Source organism: Carcharodon carcharias, chromosome 1, assembly GCF_017639515.1.
Source record: "Carcharodon carcharias isolate sCarCar2 chromosome 1, sCarCar2.pri, whole genome shotgun sequence".
NCBI lineage: Eukaryota > Metazoa > Chordata > Chondrichthyes > Lamniformes > Lamnidae > Carcharodon > Carcharodon carcharias.
This window is the reverse complement of record NC_054467.1, coordinates 169,560,594-169,580,400: the sequence shown is the minus strand read 5'-3', so window position 1 is coordinate 169,580,400 and position 19,807 is coordinate 169,560,594. Positions and strand designations below refer to the sequence as shown.

The 19,807-nt window shown below is 39.6% G+C and overlaps 1 protein-coding gene and 1 long non-coding RNA gene across 7 annotated transcripts in view; one reads left to right on the top strand and one right to left on the bottom strand.

Moving 5' to 3' along the window:
- Window positions 1-8,921: 8,921 nt before the first annotated feature.
- LOC121278410 lies at window positions 8,922-10,606 on the bottom strand. The gene is made up of 2 exons (XR_005943140.1): window positions 10,522-10,606; window positions 8,922-9,716 (listed from the first exon to the last, which is right to left on the bottom strand). It is a non-coding gene; the product is annotated as an uncharacterized LOC121278410 (long non-coding RNA).
- An 895-nt stretch (window positions 10,607-11,501) lies between these two features.
- Window positions 11,502-19,807, top strand: part of rgs7bpa (regulator of G protein signaling 7 binding protein a) — a 126,473-nt gene continuing 118,167 nt past the window's right edge. For 2 of the 6 annotated variants that reach the window (XM_041188477.1, XM_041188311.1), the window contains exons 1-3: window positions 11,502-11,651; window positions 12,433-12,599; window positions 15,658-15,726. In XM_041188477.1, the coding sequence (XP_041044411.1) occupies window positions 11,502-11,651; window positions 12,433-12,599; window positions 15,658-15,726 (386 nt within the window). Of the gene's footprint in view, window positions 11,652-11,847; window positions 12,135-12,432; window positions 12,600-15,657; window positions 15,727-19,807 lie in introns of those variants that run through there. The other 4 variants (XM_041188636.1, XM_041188395.1, XM_041188560.1 and 1 more) reach the window with 3 other exon arrangements.

Sequence of the window (19,807 nt, the reverse complement as noted above, 5' to 3'; positions counted from 1 at the left end):
ATGCTACAAGACCTGGGCAATATCCAGCCTTGGGCTGACAAGTGGCAAGTAACATTTGCACCACACAAGTTCAGGCAAGGACCATCTTCAACAAGAGGGAATCCAACCATCGCCCCATGAGCAGGTCAGAGGCTAGGAATCGTGCGATGAGTATTACTAAGTGGTATTAATAGAACTTATGAACCTGTTTCTTTGTGTAAAGCCAACTTACAAAGTCACTTCATAAATGGAATTGTTACAGTGGGAATTATTCCTGACTCCCCAAGCCTGTTCACAACCTACAAAGCACAAGTCAGGAGTGCGATGGAATACTCCCACTTGCACGGATAAGTGTAGCTCCCACAAGACTCAGGAAACTTGACACCATCCAGGACAAAGCAGCCTACTTGATTGGCACCATATCCACAAACATTCACTCCCTCCACCACTGACACAGTAGCAGCAGTGCACACCACCTACAAGATGCACTACAGGAATTCACCAAGGTTCCTTGAACAGCACCTTCCGAACCCACAATCAGTACCATCTAGAAGGACAAGGGCAGCAGATAGATGGGAATACCACCAACTGGAATTTCCGCTCCAAGTCACTCACCACCCTGACTTGGAAATATATCGCTGTTCCTTCACTGTCGCTGGGTCAAAATTATGGAACTCCCTTCCTAACAGCACTGTGGGTGTACCTACACCACATAAATTGCAACAGTTCAAGAAGGCACCATCACCTTCTCAAGGGCACCTCGGGATGGGTAATAAATGCTGGTCCAGCCAGTGTAGCCCACATAGCATGAATGAATTTTTAAAAATAGTTTTATGAAGGAAAAAGTATTACTAAGTGATATTAATAGAACTTATGAACCTGTTTCTTTGTGTAAAGCCAACTTACAAAGTCACTTCATAAATGGAATTGTTACAGTGGGAATTATTCCTCGATCACCTATTGAAGGAGTAGATTTTATTCTGGGTAATGATTTTGCTAGTGGAGACAGTAATGTGGCAACAATTGTATTGCAGCAGGCAGTTGGTCATGCTGATCTTAACCAAGGTACTGTGGCCAAAAATGAATCATTTATTGCTGACAACAAGCAATTGAAAGACAACCTGATTAATGTAGAAAACCAACTTTCATGTATGAAAGAGGAGTTTGCTAATGAAACACGAGAATTGGTAAGGACACAGAAAGTGGAACACTTGACTGAGGACTTGAAATGTCTAAATGTTAAACTTGTAGAAACAAATTTGATAAAAGTCGATCTTCAGTTAAAATTTGATGAACTTCAGCATCAGATGTCACTATGAATTGTGAAAAATGCCTTGAACAAAAAAAAGAATTGTTGGTAAATCAGAATAAATGGTTTAATGCAGAATTAAAAATCAAAACTGACGAACTGTTAACACTCTATTGTGAAAAGAGCAATGAGATTCTTGAACTTTGAAGCAAACTGGAGAAAATGAAAGAAGAGATATGTGGTATGGAGTGTCACAGTTCTGACGTTGCTCTTAGGAATAAAAATTCCTTGCCGAATTGTGGTCCAGCTGAACAAAGGACTGATCCAATTAACATTACTGGTGTTGGGCAGTACAAAAACAACCCAAATGCCCACTTGGAAATTAAGCATTGGAAATTAAGAAGTGTCAATAAAAAAGACTGAAAGTGCAAAATGAACCAGGTCAATGACCGGGGACATTTATTTACACGTGCTTGCAAATGGTAATGCACAAGGTATAGCAGCTGGAATCCAGGCAAGTGGACAGCTTGCAAAAAACCATTCAAAACCTGCTGAAGGGTAGACTGATATAATTCGTACTGACATAGAAGAGCTGAAGGGTTAGAACGAACTATGAAACCACAGAGGGAGAAAGTGATTCACATTGCTCAAAAAGTCGAAAAGACCTGTTTGAAATGGGATTGGGAGAAACAACAAGATCTTTAAAAAGTTCAAAGATCAAACTAAGCAGAAGTATGAAACTCTTGTGTGAACATAAGAATTGTCTCAATAACATCCTTGAAACAGTTAAAAGAGATATTGATCAGAGAAGAAATGAGATGTTAATGCACAAAAATGCCATTTTGTCTTTGCTAAATCAAAATGAGAATTTACCACATTTGAGTTTGGAAAATGAACTTGAGGAAGAAGGTATGCCCCCAGCTAATGAAAAGGACAATTGGGTTATGGGCTTCAATGAAACATTCTTTGCTGAGTTAAAGACTGGGAATAAGAGGAAAAAGAAAGGCAAGGGTTGAGTTATGATAATGCTATAATATTCAAATTCTGTTAGTCTTGTTTCATTTATTGACTTTGTTTTGCTTAAGCCTTTGTTATTGTGCAGAATGACGTGTAGTAAAATTAGATGAAAATAATAAGCTATTTTGTTATATGAAGCAGATGCAAATGAAACACTTATGATGTTAGGTTTGTGTACAAAAATTGTAAGGCCGTTATAAAGAAACTTTCACTGTAGTGAAGCTTTCTTTCTTTCAAGGGAAAAGGTGTTAGGAATTAGAGATTATTTTAAGTAATTTATTTGTGGATGTGTGTGTGTTGGGAATAAGCTATAGCTTTAAGTTTAAGTTTAATTTAGTTTTTTATTTTTGGTGATGCTTGGATTTTAGTTTCATTTTATAGTGGAGACAGCTAGCCTGAAACTCTGGTTGTATACCTGAATTTTCAATGAGGTTTTATGACTCTTGAAGTGGACAGCTGTGTTATCAAAACAAAAACAGAATTACCTGGAAAAACTCAGCAGGTCTGGCAGCATCGGCGCAGAAGAAAAGAGTTGACATTTCGAGTTACCAAGTGGGTGAGTGGTTTAAAGAATTTAAAACAAACACAAAGTAGAAATAAATGTGCTGTTGTTTAGCAACAGGAGGTCCATAATGAGATAAGAGGGAACAGAAAGCAGTTTTATTTCAGTTGGAAGAAGGTGCCAGGAGAAGCTGGACACAGGAGAGGGAGCTGCAGGGAGCATGTCCCAAAGAATGAAAAAGAAAAGTCCCAAAACCAGGGAGTGGTTACTTGTTATAGCTCACAGACACATTAATATGGTCAGCAATACATCCATCCATCCTTTATCCAGCTCTCCCTTTACCTGTATCCATCTTGTCGTAAATCACTGTCATGTATTATTTTTCCTATCCTTCAATTGTCTCAACAACAAATCCCTTATACTTTTACTTTATTTTTTTTACTCTCTCTGACCATGATCATCCTAAGATTTTCTTAAAGTCAGTTACTCTGTTGCCTTGATTGTTTAAAAATGTTTCCTTACTCTTTAAGACATATTAACCCTTTAATGTCAAAGAGGGTCTCTTTCTGTAGATCTTTGCTTATCTCTCCCTCTTTGGTCCCAATGTCTCAGATGAGCCAGATTATCAAATTCAGTTATCTTAAAAAGTTGTATGTTGTGTCCTTTTTCCCTAACTCTATCTCACACCCTTAATCATTTCCTCATACCGTTACATACATGCAATAGTTACCACCTTATCTCATTCGGGTTGTCTGGAGAGACTTTACAGTCCAATAAAGCATTCTCATAATATTTTTAAAAACAGAAAGCAAACATTTCCATTTGATTCCAGGCATTAACATGTTTTATTTCTATGTCTTCTTCTCCTCAAACAACATTTTATTTTCCCAAAAATAACCCACTAGATTGTGTCTGACTTTTCTTTCATCCCAGATTCAAATAGCAGTATTGTTGAGCTGCCTTCTTTCACTGCAAAAATTTGGATTTCTGCCAAACTTCTTCAGGGCTTCAGGCTGATCTTTACATTTTGGGAACAGACTCACAAGTAAATTTTAAACTTCTTTTTTATGACACAGAAGCTTGCAGCATTTGAATTAGTGTCAATTGTTGTTAAACCCTTTAAAATAAAAATTCCCTTTCATTTTTGAGAATTTTATCGGGAACCAAACCTCAAATCTTTCAAAACTATGAAAATTATAACTACCTCTTTCTTGTGTGTGAATTCGTATCCAGATTAAAAGTCCCACATGTTTATCAATACATATTCTTTATCGTAGATGGCATTATAGTTTTTCAAAAGTAACTTGCTAAAAGGTCTGATATTCATTGGTCAGTGTGTTTGTATCAGATCTCCTGGCCTGAATGGGTTAAGTCATTTTTTTAAAAAGGTAAAGTAAAGGCTCTAAACCATGACTATGCTGTGGCATTGAAAATCGACATATAACTTCATAGATTCTTAAAGCTGCTAGAAATTTTGTTGCATTTGCGGTTACCTCTGAATAAAAGCACAAGGGTCCACTTTGCTTGAGGTGGAATGGATTAATTCAGCAGCCTGAAATCTGAAGCTACTGGCGGGAAGAGTTAACTTCCTGCTAGTCTGAAACCTGCTGTATCTTCTTTAGAATATCTTCAAATTGTGATTTTTGGCCAGAAATCTCAACTCAAACCTTATAACTTAAAATATTTGTTTATCTAATTATACTTTCATTTAATCCGACTCACATTCCTCATTGTGAGGCTTTTAACTCAAAGTGCTGAAACTCGATACACAAATGATAATTTAGGGAAAAAAACACATTAAAGCTCACAGACAAATTTTTCATTGTACACAAACACACACATATTTAAAGATATATATTTCCCATTCTTATAACATTTATCTTAACAACTTAAAACTTTCATACCCTGAACAGAACTTCAAGTACCAAAGGGGGGGAAATGGGATCTTTGAGGCTCTCTCTCTCCCCTGAGCAAAAGCTTTAGTGACTTAAATCAATTTCAATTTTTTCCTTTCACCTTTTAAGTTATTTGCCAAAAATTCAGTGAGGGACCCTTTGGGTCCATAATCTAATTTTTTTACTGCCATGGCTAATGTTACATTTATAGTCTGACTACTACTATACACAGTCACTAAAAAATGGCCCATCCTGTTTTACCACACCTGTTCTCTTTCTACCCCAGACATTAGGAAACAGTCTATCCTGTTTCACCACATCGGTGCTCTCAGAGCTCTCACTAGGAAATGGTCTGTAACGTTTTAGCGCACAATGGTTGGTTAATTGGCACCACACTGTCCTCAGTTACTCCACTCACAGACCCATACTCTGGTTCAGATTCTCAAACCGGCCCACCGGTTTCCCATCTCGAATGCTAACCGTCCTACCTAATGGGTGGTAAATGAACCCATCCTCTGCTGTCAACGTTCGATCCAGTGCCAGCGACCAATATTGCGAGGATTCTGCTGACTCCACCAATTGACGTGGTGAAAATATTACCACTCTTGAGTCTTGTGAGATTCAAGCAAGCACTTTATTACAAGAATATGCTGGGAGGACACAGCCTGATTCTACAGGGTGTCTCCTCGATACAAAGGCTCTATAACATTCTTATATCTTTTAGTTATCACATTTCACCATATGGCCTAGTACAACCTCCGATTACATACCTAATAAGCATAATTACCATTCAAATGTTCTCTGTTATCTCACTCTGAGGCTGTGAATGCCTCAGATCTAATGCCTCCCAGTTTGTGCTCTTATTGCCCAAACATTTGTTTATCCATCCTGTGAAGGTCATTAAATTTTATGACTTGTGATTGTTAGTTGGGTTACCACAGTATTGCCTACATACCCATCATGCCTAATGTGTTGGTTATATTTCCCATCATGCTTAGAAAGAGCTCTCACAACTACATTTGTCCATTCTAGATCTATTAATGCATGTATTAATATCAATCTGAAAATGGAACCATTTCAATCACCCCACTTCAGTTAACAATAGTTTATCTTTAACAGATTTGTGCTGGTGTTCCTTAATTAGTCAACACTTGTCCAAGTGACCGTTAATTTTGTCCCAGATGATTTTTTCTAAAAACCTTCTCACCACTGAAGTTAAACTGACTGGCCTGTAGTTGCCTAGTTTATCCTTATACAGTAAATTCTCACTTAACGTTGCCTCACTTAATGTTGTTTCACTTCAACATTGTTAGTAAAATACTGTCATTATATCCGTTTAACATTGCCAGTTTCATTTTAACGTCATTTGCCACAGACTTCCTCTCCTGTGGCCTGTCTGCTCACAAAATCTTTCCCTCAGGACTTCCGTTTTTGCCTCCAGAGCCTCTTCCACATGCTGCCACCCTTGCTTCGAGCCTCACCTTCCTCACTTGCTCCTGGGCCTCCTGCCCCTGCTCCCAGGCCTTGCCAACAGTCTCCTGGTCTCGCCACCCATTCCTCCAGCCCTGCCTCCCGGCATGCCACTGCCAGCCCCAAGCCTTGCCTTGCCTTCGTCCACACCTCAGGCATCGCCTCCCCCCACCCTTTGTTCTTGCTTTAGGCCCAGGGTATTTTCTTCTCCTGGCTGCTTGCTCTGCTGCTACCTCCACTTCTGGCTTCCCCCATGCTGAACTCTCACTGAAGTCCTGGCTCCATCTAGTGGTGGAAGTTGTTTGGCATATGGAAACATAGAAACTAGGAGCAGGAGTAGGCCATTCAGCCCTTCAATATGATCATGGCTGATCGTCTATCTCGACGCCAAACTTCTGCTCTCTCCCCATACCCTTGACCTCTTTTGTGTCTAGAAATCTATCTATCTATCTTAAAAAGTGACTTGTCCTCCACAGCCTTCTGTGATAGAGAATTCCACAGATTCATCACCCTCTGAGTGAAGAAACTTTTCCTCATCTCAGTCCTAAATGGCCTACCCCGTATCCTGAGAATGTGACACCTTGTTCTAGACCCCCACCCCAGCAAGGGGAAGCATCATCCCTGCACCTATCTGTCCATTCCTGTCAGGATTTTATTTGTTTCAATGAGATTCCCTCTCATTCATCTAAACTCCAGTGAATACAGGCCTAGTCAGCCTAATCTCTCCACATATGACAATCCTGCCATCCCAGGAATCAGCCTAGTGAACCTTCGCTGCACTCCCTCTATGACAAGTATATCCCTTCTTAGGCAAAACTGCACACACTACTCCAGGTGTGGTCTCACCAAGGCCCTGTACAGCTGCAGTAAGACATCCTTGCTCCTTTACTCAAATCCTCTTGCAATGTAGGCCAACGTACATTTGCCTTCTTAACTGCTTGCTGCACCTGCATGTTTGCTTTCAGTGACTGACTTACAAGAACACCCAAGTCCTTTTGTGCAGCAACATTTCCCAATGTATCATGAACATACATATGGACACACATACAAATTAGGAGCAAGAGTAAGTCACTCGGCCCCTCGAGCCTGCTCCACTATTCAATAAGATCATGGGTAATCTGAATGTAACCACAACCCCAAATTCCTGCCTACACCCAATAACCTTTCACCCCCTTGTTAATCAAGAATCTATCTAGCTCTGCCTTAAAAATATTCAAAGACTCTGCTTCCACCGCCTTTTTTGGAAGAAAGTTTCAAAGACTCTCAAACTTCTGAGAGAAAAAATTTCTCCTCACCTCTGTTTTAAATGAATAACCCCTTATTTTTAAACAGTGATCCCTAGTTCTAGATTCTCCCAGAAGAGGAAACATCCTCTCCACATCCTCCCTGTCAAGATCCCTCATGATCTCAAAGGTTTAGTGAAGTCGCCTCATATTCCCAATCCTCAGGCTTGCTACTTTTTCTATGACTCCTCTTTGGATTTAATGCTATCTATAATTTATTTTGTTAGTCATAGTTGGGCCGCTTTTCCTGTTGTGTTTATGCACTAGAAAGGAATCTATAATTGTTGCAATGCCTACATTCGTTCCTTAAATATTAGCCATTGCTTATCCACCATCATGCCTTGTAATGAAGTTCCCCAATCTATCGTAGTCATCTCACCCCTTATACCTTTGTAGTTTACTTTGTTTAGATTTACGCCCACAGTTTTGTTTGAACTACTTCATTTTCCATCCTAATGAAGAATTCTATCATGTTATGGTCACTGTTCCCAAAAGGTCCTTGCACAACAAGGTTATTAAATAATGCCTTCTCATTGCACAATACCAAATCTAAAATAGCCTGTTCCCTAGTTAGTTCCTTGACGTAATAGTCTGAAAAATCATCTCATATACTCTCCAGGAATTAATTCTCCACATAATTATTGTTAATTTGGTTTGCCAGTTATTAGTTGAAGTCTCAGAACTATCTGGCACAAGATGGGACCTGGTCAATATAAAAGTACAGTACAAATACCCATATGGTGTCTTTTTTTATTGTGTACTGTACTTTATTTCTTGATGTATTTTATTTTGCAAATTATTTCAGCTGGGAATGCACAGTTCTACGCATGTATGGTACAGTATTTCAACTTGTACATTGTTTTTTCTGGGTCAGAAATGTCTGAAGGAGCCTAACTCTGGCTTTAACATTGATCCGTATGGAAACCCATGATTTGCTTAAAGCCATTTCACTTAAAGTCATGATTTTCATGATCACATCCACAACTTTAAGTGAGCACTTACTGTACCCTTTTTTGAGCATTTGCAATTCTCCAGTCCTCCCTGGCACAACCCCTGTATCCGAGGAAAATTGGATGATTACGGCTAGTTCTTTCACAATTTCCACCCTTATTTTTCACAGCAACCTCGGATGCATCCCATCCATCCGGTCCTTGAGACTTAGCAACTTTTAAGTACAGCTAGCATTTTTAATACCTCCTCTTTATCAATTGTTAGCCCATCCAGTATCTTAATGACCTCCTCTTTCACTATGACTCCGATTACAGCTTCTTCCTTGGTAAATACAGATGCAAAGTACTCATTTAGTGCCTCAACCATGTCCTCTGTCTCTATGAGTAGATTTTGTTACGGACAGGGTCGGGGGATTAATTTCAACAGCACTGATTTCTCTTCTCACTACCCGTCCATAGACAGAAAGGTGTTTTTGATTTCTGATTTCTCCCTTTATGGTAATGTGTTTTCCCCAACCCTTTGGCTTGGAGTGATCCAATCTCTATTACTAACCCCACAGCAAACTCGAGATAAAGTAAAATAAGAGGGTTGATTTATTTTACACACGCACAATGTGGGAAAGGGATTTCACAACATCCGTCCCTTTTTGCATTTATACAATAAAAGAGGGATAAGGGAAAGAAAGGGGTATAGGGCAAGAAAGGGGTATAGGGCAAGAGCACAATAAAAATAAGAATTATAGTTTTACATGAGTCCAGAATCAAAAGTCCAGTGGCATATTCCTTCAGAGGTTAGCAGGTTGAAACTGTTTCTAGAAGCAAGGACATCCATGATGGAAGGAAGCACATAGAGATGAATTAGTCTTGAAGGCACAGATACAGATGTTCCAATGTTCCAGTAGTTCATAGTGTAGATGAAAGCCAGACCATTGACCTGGACAGAGCACTTGCTGCTGCTACCTGTTCGATGGTAAAATGGTGGACAGAGTCAGGCTGCTTGCCTGGAGTCCTGCTTCTCTTCTGAGGTCAAACAGGGACTGAAGATAAAATTCAAGAGCTGTAATAATTAAAGGAATTCAAACACCACAAGACTCAGTCAGTGACAGGGTGATTTTGGGTCGAGCTATTCAGCTAACGAGGTGCCTGGTTGAAATTCATTGTGTTTTGGAGCAGTAGGTGGGGCTATTGGAGATTATGAGCCACAAATAGCTCTACCTTTGTCCATGGCTGGCTGATGTAGACTTATTCTCTACAAATCCTGTGTTGGCATGGCTGGAATGTTTATATGATACAAGTGGCATTCCAGGATGATGAGGTAGTCTTCATTCATTGGAAGGGCTTAGAATCTTCCAGAAACCAGCATGTGATCAGCTGTAGCCATGTTATCAGCCCAGCAATTGTCCATTTTGAAAAACAGAAAAAAAATAATTTTATAAAGTAGCCAGGCTGACGTAGATCTTTGTATGTGTGTGTGTGTATATATATATATGTATAATATTTTCCTTCCTGTCTCCTGGCCTGGTTAATTTCCTTTACATTAACTAACTGGTCCCAAAATTTGCTCTTCAATTAGTATTTTCACTACCTTACTTTAGTATTCTTCTTGAGGTTGTGAAACTTTTCAGAACACCCTGCCGGACCAGCCTCTCTTGAGCATTTACTTTGAACATTTGAATAAGTTTACTCATTCCCTGATACCTTGCCCTGCATTTTGTTATCTTTGTGGTTCCCACTTCAGAATGCTCGAAACGTCAACTCTTTTCTTCTCCGCCGATGCTGCCAGACCTGCTGAGTTTTTCCAGGTAATTCTGTTTTTGTTTTGGATTTCCAGCATCCGCAGTTTTTTTGTTTTTGTTTTTATATCTGCAGTAATATTTCACTTGTCAACTGAAAGCGGGGAATGTGAATTTTCTGCAGGCGCATAATGATAGAAATGTCATTTCTATCCTGCTGTTATTGTTTAAATGCTTTATAGGTGCCGATCAAATTCCTAATAAATGGATTCACGCCTCCGAGAGAAATTTCAGCTGTGTATAGGGTGTTAGTACCGTAACATTCCCAATGGTATTTTCTACCGCTGTTCCTGCTGTCTTAAAGACATTTACTGTTATTAATACATTTCAGAAGCGAATAATCAAGATTTTTACTGTAGTTCGTGTCGGATCGGCTTTCTCACCTTAACTTGAACAGAAACGTGCTTTACAACATGACCGTACGGAGAACTGAGGTGAGATCCTATTTCCATTTGTTTTAGCAATTCGTTTTACGGAAATGGCGAGGTTTAATCCCTTCGTCTGCCAAAGCACCTCCTGGACTATCGAACCTTCAATAGACACGATCGAAACATGTAAGGACAATGATTGATTTGTTGCAGCGACCTTTGTCAAACCTCACGCACGGCGCCAAAATGCCAAACGTCTAGGAAATCGTTCTGTTTCAAGGCTGTCTCACTCCTCTGCCTCACACAAGAACATTTCAGTGATAAGACACCGTGTTGATATTTGCATTGCCGACGCCGTTTCACATTTCCTTGGCTAAGTGTCTAAATAGCAAGATCCAGCAATTTGGGTTGTATTAGTATTCCTGTCCTATCAATGTGTTGTGTCGCTATCCACGTCAGCTGCCTGATTCCTGCTTTTCCAGCAAGGTTAGAGCCGCAAAAAAAAAAGCCATTCGGAAGTCTTTAGATTAAGAGCAAACGATCACGGCCACTTCCTACCCACCAGGACTCTAATTTGTATTCTTTGAGGTGAAAATAAAAGCTGCTGTGTGGCCTCCCTCACCCCGTGAGCATTAAAGGCGAGATCGTTCCGGTGTGGGATTTCTGGAGCCGTCAGTTTCTTAATGGAAACCCCTAAATCTTGGAGATGTGAATACCTCCCGAATGAAATCACCACCCTTAGCAGTCCGGAGCATGCTAATATTGGGATATTTCCGCAATTCTTAGATAGTGGTGACTTTGAAGCATGTTGAGAGAGGGCAGGCAGCGCCCGCTCTGCAGGCTCAAGGTTATGTAGGCAAGGGGAAACACACAGACACAACACAAAAAAATCCCTTTTCTTGTATTTTGAGCTCGTAATTTGCTTCCTGGAACTCGCAATTCATCGCAACACGCCTCATCCACAGCAAAGAGCATCTCATCTTGGATGTGTCTGCATGAGTTCTGCACCGAATGGGCGCAAACCCCACCGCAAGTCGCCTGGCTCCCTCCTCCGGCTCGGGAAGGCACAGGATAGAGCAGCGGAGAGGAGAGGCAGTTCAGAGAGCGCCGCGAAACCCTTCCGAGCACTCGAGGAGTGTAAGATGGTAGGTCCAAACCAAAACAAAGTCATCGTTATTTTTTAATCCACCCTGGCTCCCCCAACCCCCAACTGCTTCCAATTCCGATCACGTGTAAATGCACAACCGTATTTGTTAATGTAGAGTATTGGCCTGGGTGATGACTGAAATTCAGCGTTATTCTGACGCCTCTATTTATGGCACGGCTTATCTATTCTGTTGCATGTGAGTTGGTTGCATATTGAAGTGCTTTATTGAATACTAAGTGGAGTTCCCGTGTCAAGAGGACACAAGTCACTCCGCCTAACTAGAATCAGCCTGCGTTTTTATAAAGTATCCGTGTAAACAAAAGTGTTAGATCCGAGTAGAAGATAGCACATCAACCCTAGAAAGTGCGAACATGTTATCCTTTTCCAAGATTGTGCCGATTTATTGATCTTTACTGCAGAATCTAGTCAGACTTACTTGCAGTGGTTGCATTGATTTGAGGCTCAGATGGAAGCTGCACAGGTATAACTAGTGGGAGTTACATTTTAAAACACTCTGCGCCATGATATGAGAATGTTAATGGTGTCATGGTAAAATCGCTATGTGTTACTTGTTATATATTGCGAGTATTGTGTGAATATTTGTGTCACAGCCGCTAAGTATGGCTGCCCCGCCATTGACCTTCAATTTTCTTTCATCCTCCGTCTAAATGGCAGCAAGTCCCAGCTGCTCTTTAATTTTTCCGAACCACACCCCAGCGCCCCTTTCTTTTTTTGCTATCATTCAAACGACCGATAACCACCAGAGTTTCTCTTTTCAGCTCGTGCAAGACTTCAACACACAGGTGGCCCTTTACCGCGAACTGGTCATTTCCATTGGAGATGCCTCGGTGGACTCTCCCTCCCTGCGAGCCGAAATGCAGAAGACTCGGACCAAAGGTTGCGAGATGGCACAGACCGCACATCAAAAACTCTCCGCAATCTCCGGGTGAGTAAGCTCTTTAAATCCCGGTGATCAATGCGGGGTTTTGAAATTTATTTCAACTTCCATTCACATCATCCCAAACTCTGAACAAACTTGTCGGTCAGGAGTGAGGGTTTTTTTTCCTTAAAAAAGAGTACGTGATCTAGACGTAGATCGAGATCTGAAGCTGTTTTTGACGTTTATTACAGAGCAATATGTTGGGATGATTTGCTTAATAGTTTTTATATACTGTACCAGATTTTTACAGTTAAAGCCTAAGATTGTCCTGTTTAGCCTTTAGGTTACAACAATGATTTCTTGTCAGTTTCTGCCCTCGGCAGCTTCTCCCTTTAGAGGCGTCGGCTGCTTCAAGGTTGAGCGCAAGCCTGTGACACGCATAATTATAACTCTCGTATGGCAATTCTGTATTCGGAATTCCACCGACTGTGGAATTTATACGACGTGCTTGTTAGGTTGGGTTTGAAAAAGAAATGGCGGTAAAGCCACATTTATTTTCTTCTACAGTTTCATTTTGCCACTCTTGTGTTAGTTAAACTGTGCCGGCTTTCCAGCGCCAGCCCAAACCCCCTAGTTTAGGAACATTAACTTGCTATTCTGTTGATTTCCGTTATTTGAAAATTTTTACTTGGAAAATAAAATATTTCCTTTGACAAAAGACGAATTTAAGAAGTGATTAACTGAGCTTTGCACCAAAGTGGACTCAATTCCATCAGTCTGTGCTGATCTCAGGTTTAAATAACAGTGCTGCAATTAGTCTCATAGCCCATAGTTAATGAGGGGAGAAACCATTCGCGTTCCCAAACCTGATGGTTGGAGTGGCTCTTCTTAAAAGGGCTCAAGAATGGACATTGAGTTTGACAGGATCCAGCTCAATTATGTTACCCCCACATCGCCCCCCACCCCCCATTTACAGGTAAGTATCCTGCCAATGTTTGTTATGTAAACTCTCACTTGTTAAATGGCCACTTCGTTTACTCAGCAGAGAGCCAATATGTGTACCACAGAAAGAAAGAGGGGAGAAAATTGGCTGAATAAAAAAAGAGGAAAAGGTCATTTTAATTTGTTTCTAAAACTGATCATTGCAATAGAACCTTTATCATTAAGGTTTAGTGGGGATGGGGAGGGAAATTGGTCTTTGCCAGTCGTGCAAAAGGGCCAATAATGAATTGTTTGCATTTATGGCCCACGAGTTTTTTCTTCTGTGGAGCATCTATGGAAAAGACAGTCATGTAAGATGGGCTGCCAATTGTCGATTGCTCATTTTGCATGATTGTCAAAGACCAATTTCATCCCAAATATTTCTAACTTACAACTGAATTAAGTGAAATTTTTCTTCACTGAGAAATTACATTGTCAAATTACATTGTCATTGCCTTTCTCAACCTCTTAGCGTGTAGTGTTGAATATTTGGAAATGAATAGCATGTCTTACTTCAAGAATAATGCAATAATCTCAGACATATGTTATCCAGCATGATCAAAGCATTTGAAACTGGGGAGAGACCTAACTAGGCAAAGAGTTTTCATAGAGAAATCTGGAGTTGGGGGCTGAATGGCTGTGGGATGAGGCAAGAAAATCAAGGTCTAGGATGGCCAACAGAAGGTTGGCTAAAACTGGAAGAATCAAAGGTCTGAGCTTGAATCTGGGCAGGAACAGATTGGAGTGAGACCAAGGACAGGTATGAGGACTTTGAAAAGATCTAAAAGCTGTAATTTTCTTGGAGTACATTTTTGGAAGAGAATGTGCCCCAGTTATACATCACATTTGACATTGGTGTGGCATAGACTTTGTCTTGTACCAGCGTTAGTCAGCAGTTTGGGATTCATACTGTAGTTACCCAGAAGAAAGGAGTGATCTTGCATCATTAGTGTTGCTCAGCAACTGCAATGTAAATTCAGCCATTGGAGAATCTTTTTTTTTCAAAAAAATTAAAACATCAACTACTTTTATATTGCATCATTCGATAGCAAAATGGTTTGAATTAACTTAGCTGCGCAACTGTAGCAATACAATTACATAAGTATTGGTTGAGAACATAACAAGGCTACAGTGTGATTAATTTGCCCTGCCTGCATTGAAACTTCCAACACTTAGTGCCTAAGAAAGCAGAAAGAGTAATAATTTGGCAAAGCAGATGACTGCTGTTGCTTAGGGAGCCTCAGTTGAAATGTTAAGTCCAGGTTCTATTTGCCTGTTCCAGTGGTTCAGATGGAAACTAAAAATCTCATGCTACCTTTTGAAGAACAAGTTTCAGTTTCTCAGCCAACATTCCTGCCTCAACCACTACATTTAAAAAAAGCAGATTGTTAGCCAACTCACAACTGTTTGTGGTTGTTATTGGTCTGGGATGACTATTGCATTTGTCCGTATAACAACTTTGGAAAACAATCTATCATTTCAGTGGGACAGGTGCATTATAAATGCTAAGGCTTATTTTGATCATACCCTGACTTGAGTTTACACCTATCGATGAGGAAAGAAGACCAAGTGAGAAAACATTAAGAATGAAAAAAAGATCATGAGCAATTGGAGGTTGGTTGGCAGAATTCCATTTACACTTGGATGTTTAATGCTCTGCTTTCTCCAATTCAATGGTGGTGTGAGTGGGTAACATAGCTATAACTTACACCTCTCAAAAACACTTCAAGCATTGTATTACTAGGGTGCAAGATAGCAGTGGAATTAGATTGATACAAAAAAAGTACAGAATGTCATCAATTTTCTGTTACAACAGAAACAGAGTACAGACAAAGAGCACAGACAGGGTTTCAAAGCTTATGTAATGTATATGAAAATACAAAATACTTGCCTCTGTCAGTTCATAGTTGAAATCAATATTTTTTTTCTATGCTTTTTAACATGTACCATGGACTGAACCTTAACTCAGTCAGTGGGACAGGTTGGAGTCATGTCAGAGATTAAAATGCAAAAAAAATGGTGGCAATGGTGGCATAATGAGGGGAGAGTGATGAGCCTGTTCATGAGAAATGGGTTGGTCATTTAAATATGATAATGAGGCTGTGTGCTTGCAGATTATTAGTTGTCATATTTTTAACCACAGGCAGCCAGGTTTATTGGGCCTTAGGAAACTTGGCAGCTTAAAGGGGACAAGAGGGGCTGGATTCCTGTGGTGAGTGTCTTTATAACACTGCTTGTGCGCTAAGAAGAGCAGGACTGTTTCCTCCAGGCCCAACAAGCTATCCAGTAAACCACCCCATCCACCTCCTCCTACTGTGATCTGTCTGCTTTCTCTTCTTAGCACTGTCAGACCCCATGACGATCATTGGACACCCACCTCTCGCCCCTCAACCACCATCAGTCTCCTGACCATCATCAGATCTCCTGAACCAACATGGGACCCTACCCACCGCCCCCCACCCCCCGCCCCAACTTTGTGAAATATTTCTATATAAGAGTATTTTCATTTCATTTAATTCTTAATTATGCAATTATCTGACTTCAGATTAACTTAATAAAATCCAATAAATGTTTTGGTTCCAACAAGATATAACCATAAGGCAAAGTCAGATTCTCAGTGGTAAGTTAAAAGAGAGAGTTCATTTTAAAAGGACAAAGTATACTCTACAACACAAAATAGACTTTACAGCTTCAAACAAGTGCTCAGGTCACTGAAGAGTAAAGTTATTAGAAGTGGAATTTATAGTCTAACAGTTGTTAAATGATATCTAATCCAAAAATCATAACATCTAGAATGTAAGTCATGTACTCATTTTATGGTTGCTACCTTGATATGAAGAAATGTAACTTTCAGTAGTGTGTAACTCACTGACTTATCCATAGTTGACATAAAAATCTCACATGATGGCGCAGTTTACTTTTTTAAAACTAGGTTTTGCAGTTATCCGATATCTTTCTTTAGGCCAGTACATAAATTCAAATACACAAAGAGTTTTAGGATCAAGTAGTCTTCCACATTTAAGGGAACTAAAATGGAGGAGACAGAGGTTAGAATAAAAACTAATGTATGGATTCCTTCAGATTTTATCTGCTATTTTGCATATTTTAACTCTTTTTTTCATGCAATGATAATTGTTAGAAAGCATATTTCAATTATTTTGTTCATTCTGTTTGTTTTGCATGTGAAGCCTTATGAATATTCATACATTGATACAGTTTTCAACAATTGAATGTTGGTGGATTTGAAAAAAAACAGTAATAATGTATATTTCCATAATTATCATATGCATGACTGAATTTTAGAATTGCATCCAGCTTCTACTAGTTTTAGGTTATAATCCTGATTTTTGCATTACAAATGTGAGAGCAAAGTATTCAGGGATTAAACCTTTTAAAATATGTGTACATATTGTTAGAATCAAACACGCAGCATTGCTAGAGGAAACTGAAGTAAAAGCTTCATCTTCACTCCCTCAATGTGCTCTAACTCCATCTCAGAACAATACCTGCTACTGTACACTATGAACTGTTCTTGCACTAAGTATCCTGTGGTTTCTTTGAATGAAAGCAGTTTGTGGTGAATTCTCAGAAGTTCCGGGCTCTGAAACAATACATATTAGGGGCTCATGTCTTACAGCCACCGAAGAGACAAGACTTTCAAGCCAGCAGGTTTTGGTTTATATTATGTTAATCCACTGCAAGTTGGCACCATTTATGGACCAATCTGGTTCCTGGTTATTTTATTAAAGATTGAAATATTTCTGCAAAAATCATAACTGATTTTAATATTTTTGGTGAAACGTTACCAATTTTTATTCCCTTCACATAAAAAGTAAAAGAGTTATTATTCACTAAATCATAGATAAACAGATGAGTGATACTCTATTTGAGAGCACAATATTCAGGCGATAGTTCAGCCTCTGGTAGAACAACATTAATATATTACAAGGGTAATTATGGTTAAAAATTATTATTCCAAACATCTCCAATATCAGTGGAAACATAGTATATAAATATGTTGTTTCCCTTAACATTGGTATTTTCTTGCGAATGGTCCTGATGAGTGCAAGACGAAAAGCTTTGACAAAAAATGCCCCTCTCTTTTTTCAGCAATACTCTATTCTACCAACGTTTAGCACTATCAAACGATTATGAAGAAGAAAAGGTTAACAGTGCAAAAGCAAAACAAGCAAAGCATTATGATTCCAATCCTGTGTTCACCAATTCTCTCTCGAGCATACACACACACACACACTCTACCTCATTGATTTTTAAAAATATAATATATTTGTCTATAAAGGAAAGAGAAAAATGTTTACTGGTAGTGGCAGTTTAACACATTGTTGACTGTGGTCCATTCAATTTTTCAACTGAAAATTAATTTTCATTAATATTTTGGTATATTCTGTAGCTATTGAAAATCATTAAAGCTCATATCATTCTGATGTTGAATCTGCAGAAATGGAATTGGGTCACATGATAGACACGTTAACAAAATTGAAGCCCATATGATTAAAGAGACAATGGTAGCATAGATGCAAAATTGAAGCAACACAAAGCAGCAAGTAGTGGTGAATGGTTGTTTTTCAGACTGGAGGAAATATACAATGTTGACCCCAAGGATCACTGTTAAAACTACTGCTCTTTTTGATATATTTTAAGGACATGGACTGGGGTATACAGGGCATAATTTTGAAGTCTGCAGATGACACAAAACCCGGAAATATAGTAAACAGCAAATAGGAAAATAACAGACTTCAGGAGGACATAGACTGGTTTAAATGGGCAGACATATTGCGGATAAAATTTGGTGCAGAGCAATGTGAATTGACCCACTTTGGTAGGAAGAAAAAGGAGAGGCAACATAAAGTAATTTTTTTTATTCATTCAGGGGATGTGGGCTTTGCTGGCTTGGCCAGCATTTATTGCCCATCGCTAATTGTCCTTGAGAAGGTGGTGGTGAGCTGTCAAATGTTACAATTTTAAAAGGGAGTGTAAGTTCACAATGTTTCTTTTATTTCCTAATGGGATGAGAGCATCACTGGCAAGGCCAGCATTTATTGCTCATCTCTAATTGCCTTTGAGAAGGTGGTAGTGAGCCACCTTCTAAAACTGCTGCAGTCCATCTAGTGTAGGTTGTTATTAGGAAGGGAGCTCCAGGATTTTGACCCAACGATAGTGCAGGAATCGTGATATGGTTCCAAGTCAGGGTGACGTGTGGCTTGGAGGGGTGTGTGGCTTTGAAGTTAGCAGGGCATGCTGAGAATGCTATTTAAAAAGGCATGTGAAATCCTTGGCTCTATAAATAGAGGCATAGAGTACAAAAGCAAGGAAGTTATGCTAATCCTTTATAAAACACTGATTAGCCCCAGCAGGAGCATTGTGACCAATGCTGAATACCGCATTTTAGGAGGATCTCAAGGCCTCCTAAAGGAGATGGTGCAGAGGAGATTTATTAGAATGGATAAAATCGTTTACCAGGATAAAAGATTTGAGTTACATGGGAAATTACCAAATTACCAGAGTAACTGGGGTTGTTCTCCTTAAAACAGGGGAAGGTTAAGGGGATAAAAGCAAAATATTGTGGATGCTGAAAACCTGAAACAAAAACAGAAAATATCTGCATGACTCTCCTTCAGAGCTAAAGAGAAGTAAACCTCTGATGAAATTTATACTGTTTAAGATGGGTGGAGCAAGTGAAGCTGGATAGAAGGCCAGCGACAGGTGGAGGCAAAGGAGTGATTGACGACAAATGTCATGGACAAAAGGACAAAGGGGTGTTAATGGTAATGGTGTTGGCTAAAGGAGGTACTGATGGGGGCATTAAGGTCAGAAAGCAGAATGTGGTAATAGCAGGACAAAGGTAATCACTCTGGAAAGAACAACATGAACAAGTCACAGATAGCCCTAGTGGGGTTGGGGTGGAGGGAGGGGATGGTGTGGGGGAAAAAATCAAAAATAGAATGAAAAGTGGGGATATGCAATGGCTAAAAATGAAAATAAATAAAAATAAGTGGATAAAAAGTAAAATTTTAAAAAAATGAATATTGAAAAAAGGGGATTTTAAAAAAGGGGTGAGGATGGAGGAGAGAGTTATTGGTCTTAAGTGGTTGAACTCAGTGTTAAGTCTGAAAAGCTGTAAAGTGCCTAATTGGAAGATGAGGTGCTGTTCCTCCAGTTTACATTGGGCTTCATTGGAACATTGCAGCAGGCCAAGGATGGACATGTGGGCATGAGAGCACCATGGTGTGTTGAAATGGCAAGTGACAGGAAGGTCTGGATCATACTTGCAG